Consider the following 16,484-nt stretch of genomic DNA (forward strand, 5'->3'; position numbering starts at 1 on the left):
GCCCTGATCAAAAGGCTTGAGCTATGAAGGCCAATTTCCAGGAGTGCATTACAGCGGCGTGCAAGCCACACACAGGTTGAGGGTGAAAAGCAGACGCTTCCTGGAATGCTCATTATCAGCTTCTCTGATGGATGCCCGTGAGGGAAGTGTAGCTACTCTGCAGCTACATTAGTCAGGAGCATGTTCGCAAACTTTCAGTGTTATTAGAGTGTATCTGCTAATGGTACCTGAGGAAAGAGCATGATGTGACACACACCCCCTAATTGAGCTTTGGCCCCATTCTTCACTGAATCAGCAAGAGGAAGAGGTGCCAGATCCCCTGAGCCCTGCGGAATGTGATGTTGCAACTTTCTGAGACACACAGTCACCCACAAAAACAGCTTGCATTAAAAAAAAAAAAACAGCCAGGTGTACACACACACAACCACACACAGCAATTACAGTCTGTTGACACAAATATTCAGCTAACAAGGGCCGAGACAGAATGGTGGCACAGTGCCTAATTGGATCAGTCACTAGTGTGTGAGTCAGAGCATATTTGACTGGGGTTGAAGAAGGAAGTGAGGCATTACAGTACCTGTGGACAAATATGTACTGAAAACACATCCATTTTATGAAAGCTAGGATGTAGTACTCTTTATACTTAGATAAAATATCCCAAAAGCCTGAATATGTTTATTAATAACACTTGTCTTATTTCTTTAACATACAAGGTTCCTTTTAGAACATGCCTACATTCAGCATCTAGATATCATCTTGTAAATAACTGAAACAATTAAAAATTTATTTGATGGAAAAGTGGAAACTGTGTAAGTGTTGCTAGTTATATTAGAGAACACCTAAAAAACAAGTCTTCACTGCTCTTCTGGTGAAGGCAAAACAGTATAACCACCCTTATGTATATTTCAAATGCAAACACTTAGAAATACCTAAATAGAATACACTACAGGTAAAGAGAAATTATGTATTGATGTATATGTACTAAAACTGCACCTCCTTCCTAAAAGAGAAGAATGCCACCTAGTGGCAGATGACATTAGTTGGCCCCGACCAAATAAGAAAAATATATCAGAACATTTTACAAATCACATTATAATAACCATGGGTCAAATAATCATCTCATCTGCAAATTTAATCTCATAAATCAGTATGGCCTCAGGCATCTGCACAGGCTAAAATAAATAAACAAATAAATAAACAGAAATAAATAACTGTCCCTTGCTTCACATACAGCTTGTAGTCATGTGGAGTCAGAATGGCAAATACAAATACAGTGGTTTCTGTCCTCACACATTTAGCAAAAAACATTAGTGGTAATAGTGGGGGAAGTGTATCCTTAGTCTCATACCCAGCTAGTGATTTTGGTAGTTAGATTTTAGGTCTGAGGTGACAATCTCAGTCATCATCAGTACAAATTTAGCCTGCCCGTATTGTTCAATTATCCTCACAGATGCAATCATGGTTTGGATGGCCAAGCATTCATATTTGACATCATTATCTTTTGCTGGACAGATGAAGATTATGCTGAAAGATAATGATAAGCTGTTCACAGAGAGCACGTAAAATGCAGCAGGAAGGGGGCAAGCCTAGAAAAAAAAGCTTTTCATAAACCAAGTAAGCCTCATAAACTATATCTGAATCAAAGGCATCATCACTGTAGAAAAAAATAATAAATTCGAGTTAATTCTCTATATTCAGCATGTGCATCTGAAGCTATGAAAGTAGAATATATTTTTATACAGACATATGGAGATATTATTTTTTTAATTCAAAATATCAGGGCCATCACAGCTGTTTATATTCTTAGGTTAAAAAAAGAAATGAAAAAGGGGGAAAAAATCATACAACATGAACACAAAATAAATAGATGCCAGTTTGCACTGTTCATGTACAGAATTCCAAAAAGATTTCAAATGAGCAGGTATATGTGACTGCACTAAAAAATGTATACAAACTCTTCAAACACAGGTGTAAGAACATTGCCTAAAGCAGTTTTTTAGTTAGCTACACATTCTTCACATTTCTTGCTTTTTAAAAATCTCTTGTAACATAATGTCAATTCTTCTTTCTACATTTTGTTGCTGACATTAGTTTTAAACAGTGATTTAGATAAAACAGAATTCAGTACAATCATATTTAAAAAAAATGAATTCCAGGTATGATCACAATTTTTGGTTGGTGACTTGTGCGTGTAAAACAGAGACAGTGGAATTTTTTCTTTCTGTTTGAAAAAAAGAAAAGAAGAAAACAAAAACAAGAAAAATCAGAGTTTTGTCATTGGTATGTGAAGGTTGTTCCAGGGGCCCATCCACAATTCTTCCTCGTCTGACAGCGTATGGTCACTTGGAGACTCCAAGGTTTCTTTGTTCTCCTCATTGTCCACGGTTGACTCCAGTTCCTGCCCCTGGTCTTTGTGCATTTGGGATTTAATGTTGGACTTTGGCCCTATACTATACCCAAAGGATCCACTGGAGGACCTGGTGTTGAGGTTGCTGTCAGCTACAGATGAAAGCACACCAGTGGATCCTATATCAGGCCCATTATCCGCTGTACTATTTAAAGGAAAATTCTCCTCATGTGTAATTCCCAACTTGTCCAGTTTTTTAAACTGTTTGCCTAGTCGGCCAGGCGAGCCAAGTTTTAGGTTATTAGGATAAGGTGATCTCCGGGTCCTAATGATAGTCCCATTCTGTGCCACGTACATGGAGCCATTGATGTTGCTGTGGCTGTTGATCAGAGGCAGGTGGCTTCGTTGGACATCTGAACCACTGTCCTCTCCTGTAGTTGTTGACTCACCTTCTCTCTCCATAGCCAACTTGATCCTCTTTTTTCTGCCAGTCTGAGCAGAGAGAGGCACAAAGTTAGACCTTAAGCATCCATAAATATTAAAGTTGGAGTTAACAGTTGACTTTAAATTGAAAAAAAAACAAAAAACAACAACTTGCGCTTGACCTTAAAAGAGCAACAAATTCAGTATTTATGGCCTCTAGTTTATACAAAAGAAAGTAAAGATGGTGGACTTTTGAAAGGAGAAATGTTTAAAAATTCACCCAAGAGCACACAGAGATTAAATGTCCTAGTATTTATGCTTCTGCATTTGTGGAAATTATTCAGTGAGAGGCTGGCCAAAAATGTGGGGAAAAAACAGAGAGGTTGAAAGAGAAAAAGGGAAATGCACTGCACGTCAGAGCAGAAACAGATTAAATTCAGTCTTACTTTCGAACTTGAATTTCCCCTCTCTTTCTGTCCTTAGAAAGCTGTGGAACTTCCTGAATCTGACTGTGCCTCTGAAATTCTTTCATTTCCTCCACTCCCAGATATAGAGCCACTGCCAGATGTTATGGCATCTTCATCCACCTCAGTAATGGGCGACAGCCCCCCAAACGCCTCATCTGAGCTCTCTGTCATACTGCTTTCTGTTCCATAAGGAGAGCCAGAATATGAGTTTGGATATTCTTTGCTTCCAGATGCTGCCCCATCACTTGGCTCACTTGAAGACTCCCTGGTTTTTTTTGTAGCCTCATCATCATCTTTGTCATGTTCTTCCTCTTTTGAGTCCTCCTCACTCTCTTCCTCTATAATGTCTTGAGAGGATTGTGTGAGGACTGATTTAAGGGAACGTCTGCTTCCCCTTGAAGATCTGGAGCTAGTGGTGCTTCTCTCACTGCCGCTCACAGAGGCAGCATCAGATCTGTTATGTCCTGAGGCAGACATTGCCTTAGAGCTGCTCTGCACAGATTTTCCTGATTCTGCATCACTGCTACCAATGCTTCCAGACCTCACAGAAGACTGAGCCGATGACCCTTTGGGGTCCAGAGATCTGCTGCTAGAGGTCCTTGTACTCTTTGAGGCACTAGCACTGGATCTAGCTGTACCAGAAACACTGCCACTTGCACTGCTCCTTACACTGCTCCCTGCACTTGATCTCTCTGAAGATTCTTTACTGGCTTCAGTGTGTGAAGATTTCATGGATGACTGAGCAGAGGAGACCTCAGACCTTGAAGCTTCAGATTCTTTGGATTCTGGGGTACCATCTTCTTCCTCATCGGATTCTTCTTCAGTTCCTGATTTTTCTGTCGCAGATGTCTTGTCAGATTTGGAATCTTTTTCTGATTTGGAGGATTTTTCTGACTCTGACTCCTCCTCCAAGTCTGACCCCTCTGCTGAGCCTGACTCCTTCTCAGTCCCTGACTCTTTTTCTGACTCTGAATCTTTTTCAGTTCCAAATTTCTCTGTCCCTGACTTAGACCTGCTTTCTTCATCAGACTCCTCTGGTTCCTCTGGCTCGGACTCTGAGTCAACGGTGCTCTCGTTGGCATCATCCCTTTCGAGATCCACCTTTAGGTAGTCCTTATCTGCGGTGCTGCTCACCACTGATGACTCATCCTCATCTGATCCTTTCTTTTCCTTGCTTTCTGCTTCAGAGCCACTATAGTCAGGTTCACTGACACTGATAGACACTTTTGATTTTTTGTCTTCTTTCTCTGATTCAACTGTAGACTCATCCTTCTCACTGGCAGAGCTCTGGCTGATGCTGCCCTGAGATTTCTTTCTGATTTGAACCTTTTTACCCACATTAATGCGTTTCAGGACTTTTCCAAGTTGAGCCTTTCCTGACGACTCATCACCATCAACAGAGCCGGTTGGGCTTTGTCCCTCTGTCAGGCTTTCTTGACTGCCAATACGTCGTGCAGATGTCAACTTGGCGTAGTCTTTGTCCTTTCTCCTTTTCCCAAACATAAATGGGAAGATCCTGGCCTTCTTCCAAGGTGAGGTGTAAACCTTTTCTAATTTTTTTCCTGCAGCAAGCAGCTTGCTGAGTTTCATGACTGTTTTCAGCTTCTTTGAAGCTATGGACTCCTCTGGTTCGGCTGGTGCTTCTGGCTCTGCAGGACCAATAGCATCCTCAGAAGGAGTTTCAGGCTCTGCTGGACCAATCTCGTCCTCTGGAGGAAAATCCCTGAATCCCACATGCTTACCACGCCCACGCCCATGCCCACGCCCTGGCCCACCTCTCCCTCTGCCCGAAGCCTGTAGTGAGATTATTTCCTATTAAATATAATACATAATTTTCATAATCATATGTACATTACAATCTAACACTATAGAAGAAAAACATTTGTTTAGGTGATGACAACTTTGCCGGCAAAAGGAAAATCTGAGGTAACATGGGGCCTATTCAAATCCTTATATCCTGGGTTTACTCTGACACTTTTCAAAATCAAACTCTAATTTCCCTTTGGGATTAATAAAGTCTTGTCTTATCTTTTCTTATTAGAACCATACTTGTTTAATAAATCTGACTATCTAATAACATTATGAAAAATCAATTCACAAAACTGAGATTTACACTCAATTCATTTTCCATGAAACTTTTGTCCAAACATTTTGATCTACCAGTAAATAAATTATGTAGTATTACCTCTGGCCCATAGGGATTGTAGTAATAGCCATCATCCTCCACAATGGCCTCTCCATACTCATCGTACATGGGAGATATCAACCTCCTACGGCTCCCATATGGAGGATATGGATCGTACCTTTAGGATGAAGCATTAGCGTATTATAAGAAATGGTGTGAATAAGAAATGGTGCTTACCCATTTAAATAAACTGTACTTCAGTATAAAGGTATTTCCCTTGTTGAAATGTAACTATTTATTGAAGACGTGTCTACATAGAGACACCAAAGGAACACCAAAACAAAATACAAAAACCCAAAACAAAACAAAACAGGACATTTTGGAAATTTGGACACCTCTGTGCTAGTGTTTATTGAAATCTTTATATATCTATAACAGCAGATGGTCCTTAACAGCAGATGGAATATCTGGATTACTGAGTACTGAGTGCTCTTACCTCCTGATTAAAACAAAGCATTTTTCTTTTTTGTTAGTATCTATAGTTCAGTACTGGGGGGAAACAATTGCAAGAATCTTAGTTTTACATTAGGTTCTAAAAATTACATTATGATCTAAAATTCCTTTCCAATGCAGTTAAAAGGAAATATACTGCATTTTTTTTTCTTATGTTCAAAGTTTTGTCATACAACATGTTGCTGAAGTTAACCTCATCATAAACTATACCAACACCACCTGGGCACAAGGGTCCTGAGGTAGAAGCACGTAGTATTGTGATGAGAGCTTAATCTCAGATCTCTACACTGGCCATTAGGTTCCATCTGTTACACTTTATTGCATGAATAGCATTTGTGTGAGATGGGCTGGTAATATGGAAAATCATTGGAAGATAAAATGCAGTGTTCAGTTGATTCTCAAGTCTTGAAAAGTCTGCTAGTGAGGGAGACAACTCCATCTGGTCTAACTGAGGAAAGATGTGGGATGCTATTGGTGGCTTAAGCTTTTCATCTCGTCAAAGTATCCACATTTCCCTTGAGTGGTTGATGCTAACCCTTGCAGATCAAACTTGCAGATCAGCACACAATATTTGCTTAGCTTCTGTTCTTATGGCAAAGCTGGCCAGTTCTTTTCCACTCACCATATGGGCTGCTATAAGTGCCACAGCCGGTTTACCACCCCCTCAGCTCCCTCTTGCATTCTCTTTCGCACTCTCTGCCACTTTCTCTCTGTGTTTATACCATATCATTGGATGCTCTTTTGTTGTGTTTTCTCAGAAAACTGTTCGTAGCTTTCAAATTGTTATGCTTTTCACAATCTTGCTCTCACTTGCTCTCTTGATTTCTTTTTCTCTGTCTCTGTCCCCTCTCACGCATGGAGGTATTTCACCATGGGCTTAGGTGCCCTGTTTTAGCTGGAGCAATTTAACTCCTTTGGAAGGAGGGAAGAGGGTAAATATTATGGACATGGAATTAGAAATGTTTAGAAGAGAGACAGAAATGGGCAAAGGAATAGGAATATGTTTACCCACTTCTTTTCAAGGCTGTCTTGTTTGCTTTCTGCAAGCATTACAAACCATTATTTATCTCATTTATGTTAGCAGCTTGGACATCAACAACAATCTGAAACTGAAGATAAGGTTGGCAACTGGCAGTAACATGACTCCCAGTTCTGGCCCTGCAGCAGCTGGTGGTGTGTAGAGAGCTGCCTGAGAGCCTTAGCTTGCAAAAGGCTCAGAAAGTAGTTACTGGATTGCCCTTTAACATGTAGACAAACTGTTACAGTGGGAACTGTATCTGAATTGTCTTTGTAGTAAGCCCAGATCTGTTGTGACTAGCTTTGGTGCAAAGGAATCTGCAAAGAAGATAAATCTTCCAGACTATTCAGAATTATCTTTTCTCACAGTTCTGGTCCTACAAAACAATGATAATAAATACCCAGTAAATAAACCTTGTTAGTCTTTTTTTAGTTTTTTTTAGTCTGGTTACAAAAAAACACATTCACACACACACACACACACACACACACACACACACACAAACACAAACACACACACACACACACACAAACACACACGCACACACTTATCAGTTATTGCATGTCAATGTGATCATTCTAAACTTACATTTGATCATAGTAGTCTGGTGCAATGTAGTCTTGCCCAGGATCAATACCTGATTCCATAGAGAGTGCCTAAGTCAAGAACAAAAATAATTGTCACCAAATATCCTAACAAGTGATGAACAAACAATGTCAAGAGTTGAGCATCTTATATAATATGATTATCAGCGGGACATGGATCTGACACTGTTTAAACTAAATTAATATACATAAGAGACTACTATACTATACCATATTCAACATGATGAACTATCTACCTGTAATATAGCAGCTAGATAGGGCCTCTAAAGAAAAGAGGAAATGTTCACATTACCAACCGGAGCTGGAATTTTTTGCCTTAATTGTGACACAAATCTGATTTTTTCAGGGCTGCACAGCTACACAAATCTGATCTTTTCAAGTCACTTACTTACATATGTGGTCCTACCTGATTCGTGGCTATGCAGCTTGAACGAGACCGATCAGAATTCATGTGGCTTTTTGCCTATACCCATGTGCTTTGCACTGTCATTGTCAAAACAACAGTGGAGGTCACTTCTGTCGCTTGTGCAAAAATGGTCACTTGAGAAAACGTATCACTGTCAAGATAGGCCAATCTAATCTAAGCAAAAATTCAGAATGGAACAATGGCTTGTAATGTGAACATAACTAAAGAGAAATCAGAGGAATCAGAGGAAAATACCTCTGGCCTGAGCAATGATGGCCTCAACAACTGCTGCTGTTAGCAAAGAGTCGGGGAGAGAAGGGATTGATCAAGAGAAAATAGAGTTGAAAAAAAGGAGCATATATGAAAAAAACAGGATGACAAGTACAAAAAAGGATGCAACAGAAGGCACATAATTATTGTAAAAATGAAGAGGACTAGGTAGAGAAAAGAGGAAGAGTAGGAAATGTGTGGATTATGAGAAAGCAAGAGGTGGGGAATAAGGAGGGGTGGGGTAACCAAACTGGGTGAAAGACTATAGCAGGTTAGACAGGACAGAGAAGAAAGCAAGTGAGAGACACTTCCTGTGGAGGAAATGAGTAGCATAGTGGAGCAGAGAAGCTACTCTCTTAATAAGTTGACATTAATGTTAAAGTTGAGTAGCCACGAAAAGGTCAAGTCGGATAGAACATGCACACATAAGGACTGTCTCTATGACTTGAGCACTGACATAATGTGTTCATACATCTCTTTTCCAAACCTGCCTGAGGAAAGCAATGTAAGGCATGGGCTGCCACATAGCACAGATTAGATAAATCTTTTCAATAAAAACAGTGTCCTCATATCTCTACTTGAGCATAAACATGGAGGTAATGGCAGGGTTTCTATCAATGCCTCCATCTCACTGAGATTCTACTCTAATTCTTCCCCAGGCACTATTGACAGACTGGAGAGATGAGGAACTGGGAGCTTTGCTACCTTAGATGAATCAAAAATGGCTATTGCCATAATAAATAAAGCATTTCACACCAGTAACAGCCAGGTAGAAGAAGGACATACCTCTCTGCCACGTCCAGGCCTGCCATCCCATGGGGAAATAAAGAACAAACAAACAAACAAACAAAAATCACTGAAATAATGGTTCAATGTTCTATTGTTTTCATTACTTACAGTGCTGTTACAGCATTGGCTTGTTCATCCAGAGAATTTCTCATCTTTATTCTGTATTATTACATTGGAAGTAAAGTTGGTGAAGTAGCATTGGAAACCATTTACAAAGGGAATGGACCTAAAATGGGACCACTGGAGTGCTGACACAAGCAGTTTAGCACCAACCTACACCTTAGGGTGCATTTATCCCCTCTTATTTAGAACCACTTATTTATACAAACAGGCAAACTTGTGTACACAAATACACACACACAGACACACATTTGTGTGTGTGAGTACACACACACACACACACTCATGAGTAATTTTTCTCACACAAAAACACACAAAAACTACTACTACTAATAAATAATATTTTTCTTTGTGGCATCTAGGTAAATGTCCCCACAAGATTTCTGATCAGATTTTGAGAAAAACACACTCACACGCATCCATGCATACATGCTCACTCTCTGTCTCTCTGGGTGTTAGAATGGGGAAGACAGCTGTGGGTACGTAAGTCACTGTTGAATGCTAGCCACCTCTTCTCTGTCAAGATTCAGACACATCACTGCTCATCTAAGAACCAAACACAAACTCTTCGGTAAAGTACTGCTTTGGTCCCAATCCTCACAGAGGCTAGGATGTGTTTACTCCAAGATCTACATATGTCCACAGGAAGTAAAGACGTTCACTTTATGCCAAGAAATCAAAATAACAATGTTAATATAACTTTAAAGCGTTGCAGTAGGACTGGGAATAAAGATGTTCTCTTAGTCCTACAGGAATAACTGCTGATGCTGTCAGAAATGTTTTTGCTTACTTTACACATGTATGGACTAGCTGGAATAAATTGGGCCTTTTGTCTCAAGTTTGTCCCCAGGCATTTTATTAGTCTCAAGAGTAGGGCGAACATATTCATTCAAATGTCTGCTGCCTGTACTATTTGTTTATTAACCAACAATACAACATGAGGTACAAAATAATTCTTGTCCTCTTGGCCTCCATTTGCAAAAGGGCTTGCTGTCTAATTCTCTCTTTTGCAAATGATCATGCAAAGATAATCATTCCATTTAAAATCAGAGAAAAAAATGCAAGAAGTATAGGTAAGATGTACTGTGAGAATTTCTAGTTGATTTGCATTTTATTATCAAGAGGTAGAGCTACTGTGACTATGAATAGCTCTTATTTTTCTTTTGATTAATAAAGGAAACAAGAGACCACTGTATGAATAGCTGTGTGCCTGTAGGTGCTTGCACAGAGGTTATAGTTACACGGGAAAAAGCGGATCTGGGTGAGACTGAAGGAAAAGCTGAAGGGAAGTAATGTGGATGGGGAGACAGAAGAGGCATAGCACGTGACAACAAGGGAAGAATCAACAGGAGCGGAGTAGGAGCTGGACGGATCAACTGACTAATAAGCACTGTTCCTGATGCATGCAGACATCACAGCCTCTCTCTCTCTCCATGCTGAGCCATGTATGCCCATCAGGCATACAAAGTGACAAATCCCTGCGGAGTTCACCCTCCATTAATTTCTTACACACCCGCACATATCATCTGCACCGTGACACACATACCCTTTCTCAGTGCCTCACTAATCACACATACCCTTTCTCAGTGCCTCACTAATCACACATACCCTTTCTCAGTGCCTCAGTAATCACAAAAAGCTCCCTATGGTATTCTGTCACCCTGCCAGGGATGAAAGAATCCCATAGGTGAATTTTTTTGCTTCACACTACTACATTTCTTGCAACAGATAAGGAAATATGTGCAGATGTGACAACAATTATAAAAAGAGTAACAAAACTATATCAGTATAGCAACAGTCTGTCAAACTGATTATGAACAAGACAGTCATTGTAGCAAATGTTAAAATGTTTAATTGACGTGCAAATGAGGCTGATGTGTTATCAGCTCATAAATCTGTTTACTCTGTCATGTAACAAGGATAGCTTGGAATACTTACATTCAGATGTATTGTATATTTTACAAAATCTAACTCCATTTACAGTTGGTGAGCAATACTTTTTGGGGTTTTTTTACACATTACCGCATTGTATTATATGCAATTGTGAACCTAAAGAGACACATCAAAAATGTTGCGTATTGTCATGAAGTGTGCATTGTGCACTGATATCACAAATCTGTTGTACTGTAAACTCCCTTTCTCTTCCATATAAGGCTCAATAATACAATCCAAAGAATAAAGTTAGAATAAACCTTTTTTACACAAGTCAAATTAAGACAGAACAAAATGTTAAATAAACTCTAATTATCTTAAAGCTAACAAATTTCTGATTCCAAATGAAAAATCAATTCCAATATGAGCTACGCAGTAAACATAAGATAATAAATCATTTGTACTCCAGATTTAATAATGCCGCCTGAATAGATGTCATCAGGCTCATGGGAGGGAGGGTTTGCTGGAGGAGGAAGAGCTGCTTTATGTGTACACAAAGAGCTCTTCATCCACAGGCACTCGGAGAGATTGATTGTGCTCTTGCCGGAGATGAAGGCAGCCGGCTGGTGGCAAGGCACACTTTTCCTGTCATGCAGTCCACTGCCTATTATCTATATTGTTTGGGCCCAGTGCACTTTTTGACTCCTTTGATTTTCTAAAGGCCAAAAACATCCGCAAAACTGTACAGAACCAGGGCGACCTCAGGTGGTCTGATGGCAGTGACAGCTCTTTAGAGGGGGTTATTGGTGCACTAACAGAGCGGCAGAGGGAAAGGCACACAGAAGACACTGAGGGAGACTATGATGAAGAAGATGAATAAGTACATTGTGAACGAAGGGCCTCGTTGCTGCTTTTGTCCATTCTCAAAGAGCAGCTGAGAGAGAGCACATGAGCACAAAGACGTGATGTTCAGAAGTGGCGAAAATAGATATTCACACAATGCATGCAGCACCTTCATTTAACATAATGACATAATAATGCACCTTCCTGATGATCACTAATCATCATAAATATAATAGTTTTTTATGGTCATCTGGTCATAACTGCTACTGTCCTCATTTTATCTTATAAAGCCCTACAGAATCCAACCACTATTAACATTGTGTTCTATAAAATGTAAATAATTTTTATATATCTTAAAATAAATGTCTGAATTACTGTATTGTTTTATGAATTAAACATTTTAATGTTACAGTCTCTTTAATTCACAAACTATACATAAATATATAGTTAAAGTCAAATGTATTAGCCCACAAAGACATATGGAACATTTACTTAAAATTCTGTCCACTGTTAACATAATTCATTAAACTTTACAGAGTAAAAAGTCCCCTATTTGGCACGCTTTGAATTTATTTATTTAAAAGATTGCTGTATAATAAATGTATTGAAAATTGGGATGGTCAAAATTATTGGCCCTGTGTGAATAATTCAAGAAAAAGTGCCAAATTGAAATGATTAGCTTTCAAACCACACCTGAACCCTATCTGACTTGATTGGCAGAATCAGCAGTGAACTCTACTAAATGTCCTCCAATGAAGAGCACTAATGGTACTTAAAGGATAGACTGAGAGGCACCACTCTTGCAAGTAATTTCATCATGCCAAAAAGCAAAGAAGTAAGTATCGACCTCAGAAAAAAAGTAATGGATGCTCATCTTAAGGGGGACAGCTGTACTGCCATTTCCAAGCATTTTACAGTGCCCAGAACAGCTGTACATGACATCTTTCCAAAGACATATTTTGTTCGAAACAAACTTGGATGCGGTCACAAGTGCAAGATACCAATACTTTAAAGATGAAAATCATCAGATATATGCACAAAAAACCCCAGATCTCTGAGAACATTAGTGCTGCCTCTTCAGGACTTGAGGTTTCAAGGAAGACTGTGTGTAAGGGCTCTTCATCATGGTGGGCTTTGAGGTCATTGCCCAAGGAAACCCATTGCTCACACAGTGGTACATCAAAGTAACACAAGTTCGCCCATGGACATTTCAAACATGGGAATGGGGGATGAGTTTTGGATATATGGATAGTGTGATATTGGATAATATTGGATTTATGGATAATATGATGAAACTAAACTGGAGCTATTCTATTCAGGCACATAAATATAGCGTTTGTTTGGTGAAAGAAGAGGCCTTCAACCCTAAAATCCAACAGTTATACATGGTGGTGGGAGTATAATACTGTAGGGCTATTTTGCTGCTTCAAGCACAGAGAATCTTATTTGGGTGCATGCGGTTATTAAGAAAGAAGATTGACATTTTGATAATGTGAAAAAATGTGCTGCTAGACTGGGTTTAGGTTGCCATTGGGTCTTTCAGCAATGCAGTGACCTGAAGCACATACCCAAGTTGGTCAAAACATTTTGAAGAACATCAAAATCAAGGTCCTGGAGTGGTCTTCTCAAAGCCCAGATCTCAATTCTCTATAAGAATCTATTGCAAAAACTCAGGTTTAAGGGCCATGCTTGAAATCCATGTAATTTGGATGAGTTGGAACAATTTGCCATGGAGGAATAGGCCATGATACCTCAAGAGACAGGTGACAACCTAGTTAGGAAAGACAGTAAAAGCCTGCTGTCACTTGTGAGTCAGAAATGTTACAGTATTGACTATTATTGTTAAAGGGCTAATCATTTTGGTCTTGTCAGTATTTTGTTTATTGTTTCAGCTCAGTGCATCAGAAAAATATCTTCAGCAAATTTCAGGGAGATTTTGTCTCTATTCTTTTGAAACTAATTATACTATGAATACTTTTGGTACTTGTCATTTCCTGAGAGCAGCTAAGGGGTTTGCTCGATTTCACATATAGGGCTAATAATTTTGACCTTAACTGTATGTATTTATTCAGACATATAAATATATGTATTGTACTTACTCAGCATCTATAGAATTGAACAGATATAAAAATGAGTACTAGAAAGAATAGCACACACAAAATCAGCCAGAGATCATTAGACATAGGGAAAGTTTGTCTACTATGTTGAATATGGGTTGAAGTTACCAGTGTTTGACTCCTCTACAGAACAGTCTGCTTGGCTTCTATGTAGGTCCTTTTATTCAGACACCAGCTATGTTAATAACTCACTTTGGCGGCTCTTTGTCCTTGTCTTCACCCTGTCTATGTGGTTAGGAGACTGCTTCTAGAATTGTCCAGTTTCATTAGGTGAGCACTTCAGAATCGCTTAAAATTTCCTCCTGTCTTTCAGATTCAAAGCCATTGTAGGAGGCATAGTGCAAGTGGTGATGGGGTCGTTTTTTTCTAGTCCTTCCTGGCTTGGCCAATATTTGGGAAGAGGTTCCGGGAAATGGATGATCTGGATAAAATGGGGTGGTGAAAAGGCATAAGGAGAAAGGGGAGGTGGAGGAACATAGCTGTAGGTGGTGGACAGGGACATGAGGGCCTGATATTATCGCCAGCAGGACCTTGCAGGGTTCCACTGTGACGTAGGTGGGGATGCTGAATGTGAATTGAGCCTCCTTCTGCTCACTCACAAAGCTATTAATAACCCCTCTCCTATTTGTTTGGCCTTCTCCTTCCTTAGAAATCCACCTGCACTCTCCACTCATCTTCAGCTGATCTGCTAACTGTTCCTTCTGCTATCTTATCTTCTAACGGTTCCTTCTTCTAACCTCTAGTTTTGGTGATGGACCATTCTCCTAACTAGCTCATTGTCTCTGGAATTCCTCCATATCTATCAGTCTAATCTCTCCACTTCAAATCAAATCTCAAATCCCATCTCTTCTATCTTTCCACCAATGTAATTTTACCCTCTCAGTACAACCACATGTTTTCTCATGTGCCACTAGGTGTTCTTTTTAGTATTAATGTAGCAACTTTGGGTGCTTGAAAACCACTATACAAGTCTCATGTATTATTAGCTATCTCAGAGCAGGCAGAGTAGGCCACTGAATGGGAGGGCTCTCTCCATAAATACCAGTGATGATGCAAGGGGGAACATCCTTTTCCACAATCAGTGGGCTATGAGGAGGCTGATAGTGGTGAGGATGTCATCCATAGAGGTACAAGAATTTCTGGGAGTCTTCTCAACTAAGGCTTGCTGCTCAAACTGCCTGGTCTGTTCCCTGAGTATTGTCACTCTGCACCTCCATATCAACCTGACCCCTTGATTGTGAAATGGCAGGGACCAGATGATGACTCCCAGAGCCCACGTTGCAGAAGCTGGCTAGTCTCTGTACTAGGGATGAGCTGCTGGATATCTCCTTGGGTCCTAGGTGATGAGAGGGTGTAGGCAGAGAGGCAGTTGCTTTTTCTCCAAGACCTGGGGAGGATGTATATGGTGGCACAGGCAGCAGCAGTGGGATGAGGAGTAAAGGGGCAAAATAGCTTTTGGAGATCAGCCTTCTTGAAACTGACTTCCCGTGTCTGCGACAACAAGGTGGAATGGTACAGGGAAAAAGGCCTGAAAGATGTGCATAAAGTATGATAGAGGGTTATAGAGAATAAAGCAGGAAAGCGAATTATATGCCATCCCAGTTACTTCTGTTGACTGAGCTTTTTGTCAAAACAAACATGCAGATGTGGTATTTAGGGTTCCCTTAATGCTTCATCTAAGTTAAACACATTTTTTTTGTTATCAATAGCAATAGCACAGGAAACCTGAAAGAAACTCCAGTTAAGTGACTATGGACTTAAAATCGATTAAAACACATTTTCTGTTAATTAGTTTGTTTCAGTGAAACATGCCAAATGTCATCAACAAAGGCAAATTTATTTATTTTTTTTGCTGTATTGCAGAGAAGCATACACAAGCATAGACACAGAGATTCCCCTGCGGCTGTGCTGCTCACACAAGTGAACACACAGAACCCAAAGGTTTAATCATTCTGAAATGTATATAAAGATGATGGGCAGTGACAGGTAGTGTCACGGTGAAGGATGAGTAGAACACTATACTTTGGAGTCAGAAGAACACAGAGACTCATGATGTTGCTGAGCCTCAACCTGTCTCAGCTGCCATGGCTGCTCCCATCACCCCTTGATGCCCCCTGCTGTAGCCCACACCTTCACCTTAGCCAACTACTTCTCCATTGCCCTTGATGGTCGTTCTTGTGTGGGATGGGTTTCGGACACACCATCAGGACCAGACTAGGACTTCTAGAAAACTGAACTAGACATTGCTTATTTTTTCATTTTTATTATTATTTATTTATTTATTTTCCTCTTTCACTACTTAGTCTGTTCCTTATCTGCAGTTAATTTTGTTAATTATTGTAGTGTCCATTGTCGGCCAGAGGTGGATGAGCCCCCCCTTTGAGTCTTGGTCCCTCTAGATGTTTCTTCCTCATGCTCTGGAGAGATTTTCCTTTCCACTGTCACCCTTGCTTACTGGCTGCTTGGCTACGGACATTTGTAAAGCTGCTTTGTGACAACAACTGTTGTAAAAAGTGCTATATAAATAAATTTATACTAGACAGGCTAATAGAATGAGGGCTTTGAGAGG

General features: G+C 39.9%; 1 protein-coding gene across 6 annotated transcripts in view; it reads right to left on the reverse strand.

Annotated features, from left to right (window-relative positions):
- Positions 1–736: 736 nt before the first annotated feature.
- The window catches only part of pcdh15a (protocadherin-related 15a), a 167,135-nt gene continuing 151,387 nt past the window's right edge, over positions 737–16,484 (reverse strand). For 4 of the 6 annotated variants that reach the window (XM_035531806.1, XM_035531808.1, XM_035531809.1 and 1 more), the window contains 5 exons: positions 8,961–8,979; positions 8,160–8,195; positions 7,482–7,549; positions 5,423–5,540; positions 737–2,839 (listed from right to left, as the gene is read on the reverse strand). In XM_035531806.1, coding sequence (XP_035387699.1) covers positions 2,264–2,839; positions 5,423–5,540; positions 7,482–7,549; positions 8,160–8,195; positions 8,961–8,979 — 817 coding nt within the window. In that variant the 3' untranslated portion in view covers positions 737–2,263. The remainder of the gene's footprint in view (positions 2,840–5,422; positions 5,541–7,481; positions 7,550–8,159; positions 8,196–8,960; positions 8,980–16,484) is intronic. The other 2 variants (XM_035531807.1, XM_035531810.1) reach the window with 2 other exon arrangements.

Source organism: Electrophorus electricus, chromosome 11 (assembly GCF_013358815.1).
Source record: "Electrophorus electricus isolate fEleEle1 chromosome 11, fEleEle1.pri, whole genome shotgun sequence".
NCBI lineage: Eukaryota > Metazoa > Chordata > Actinopteri > Gymnotiformes > Gymnotidae > Electrophorus > Electrophorus electricus.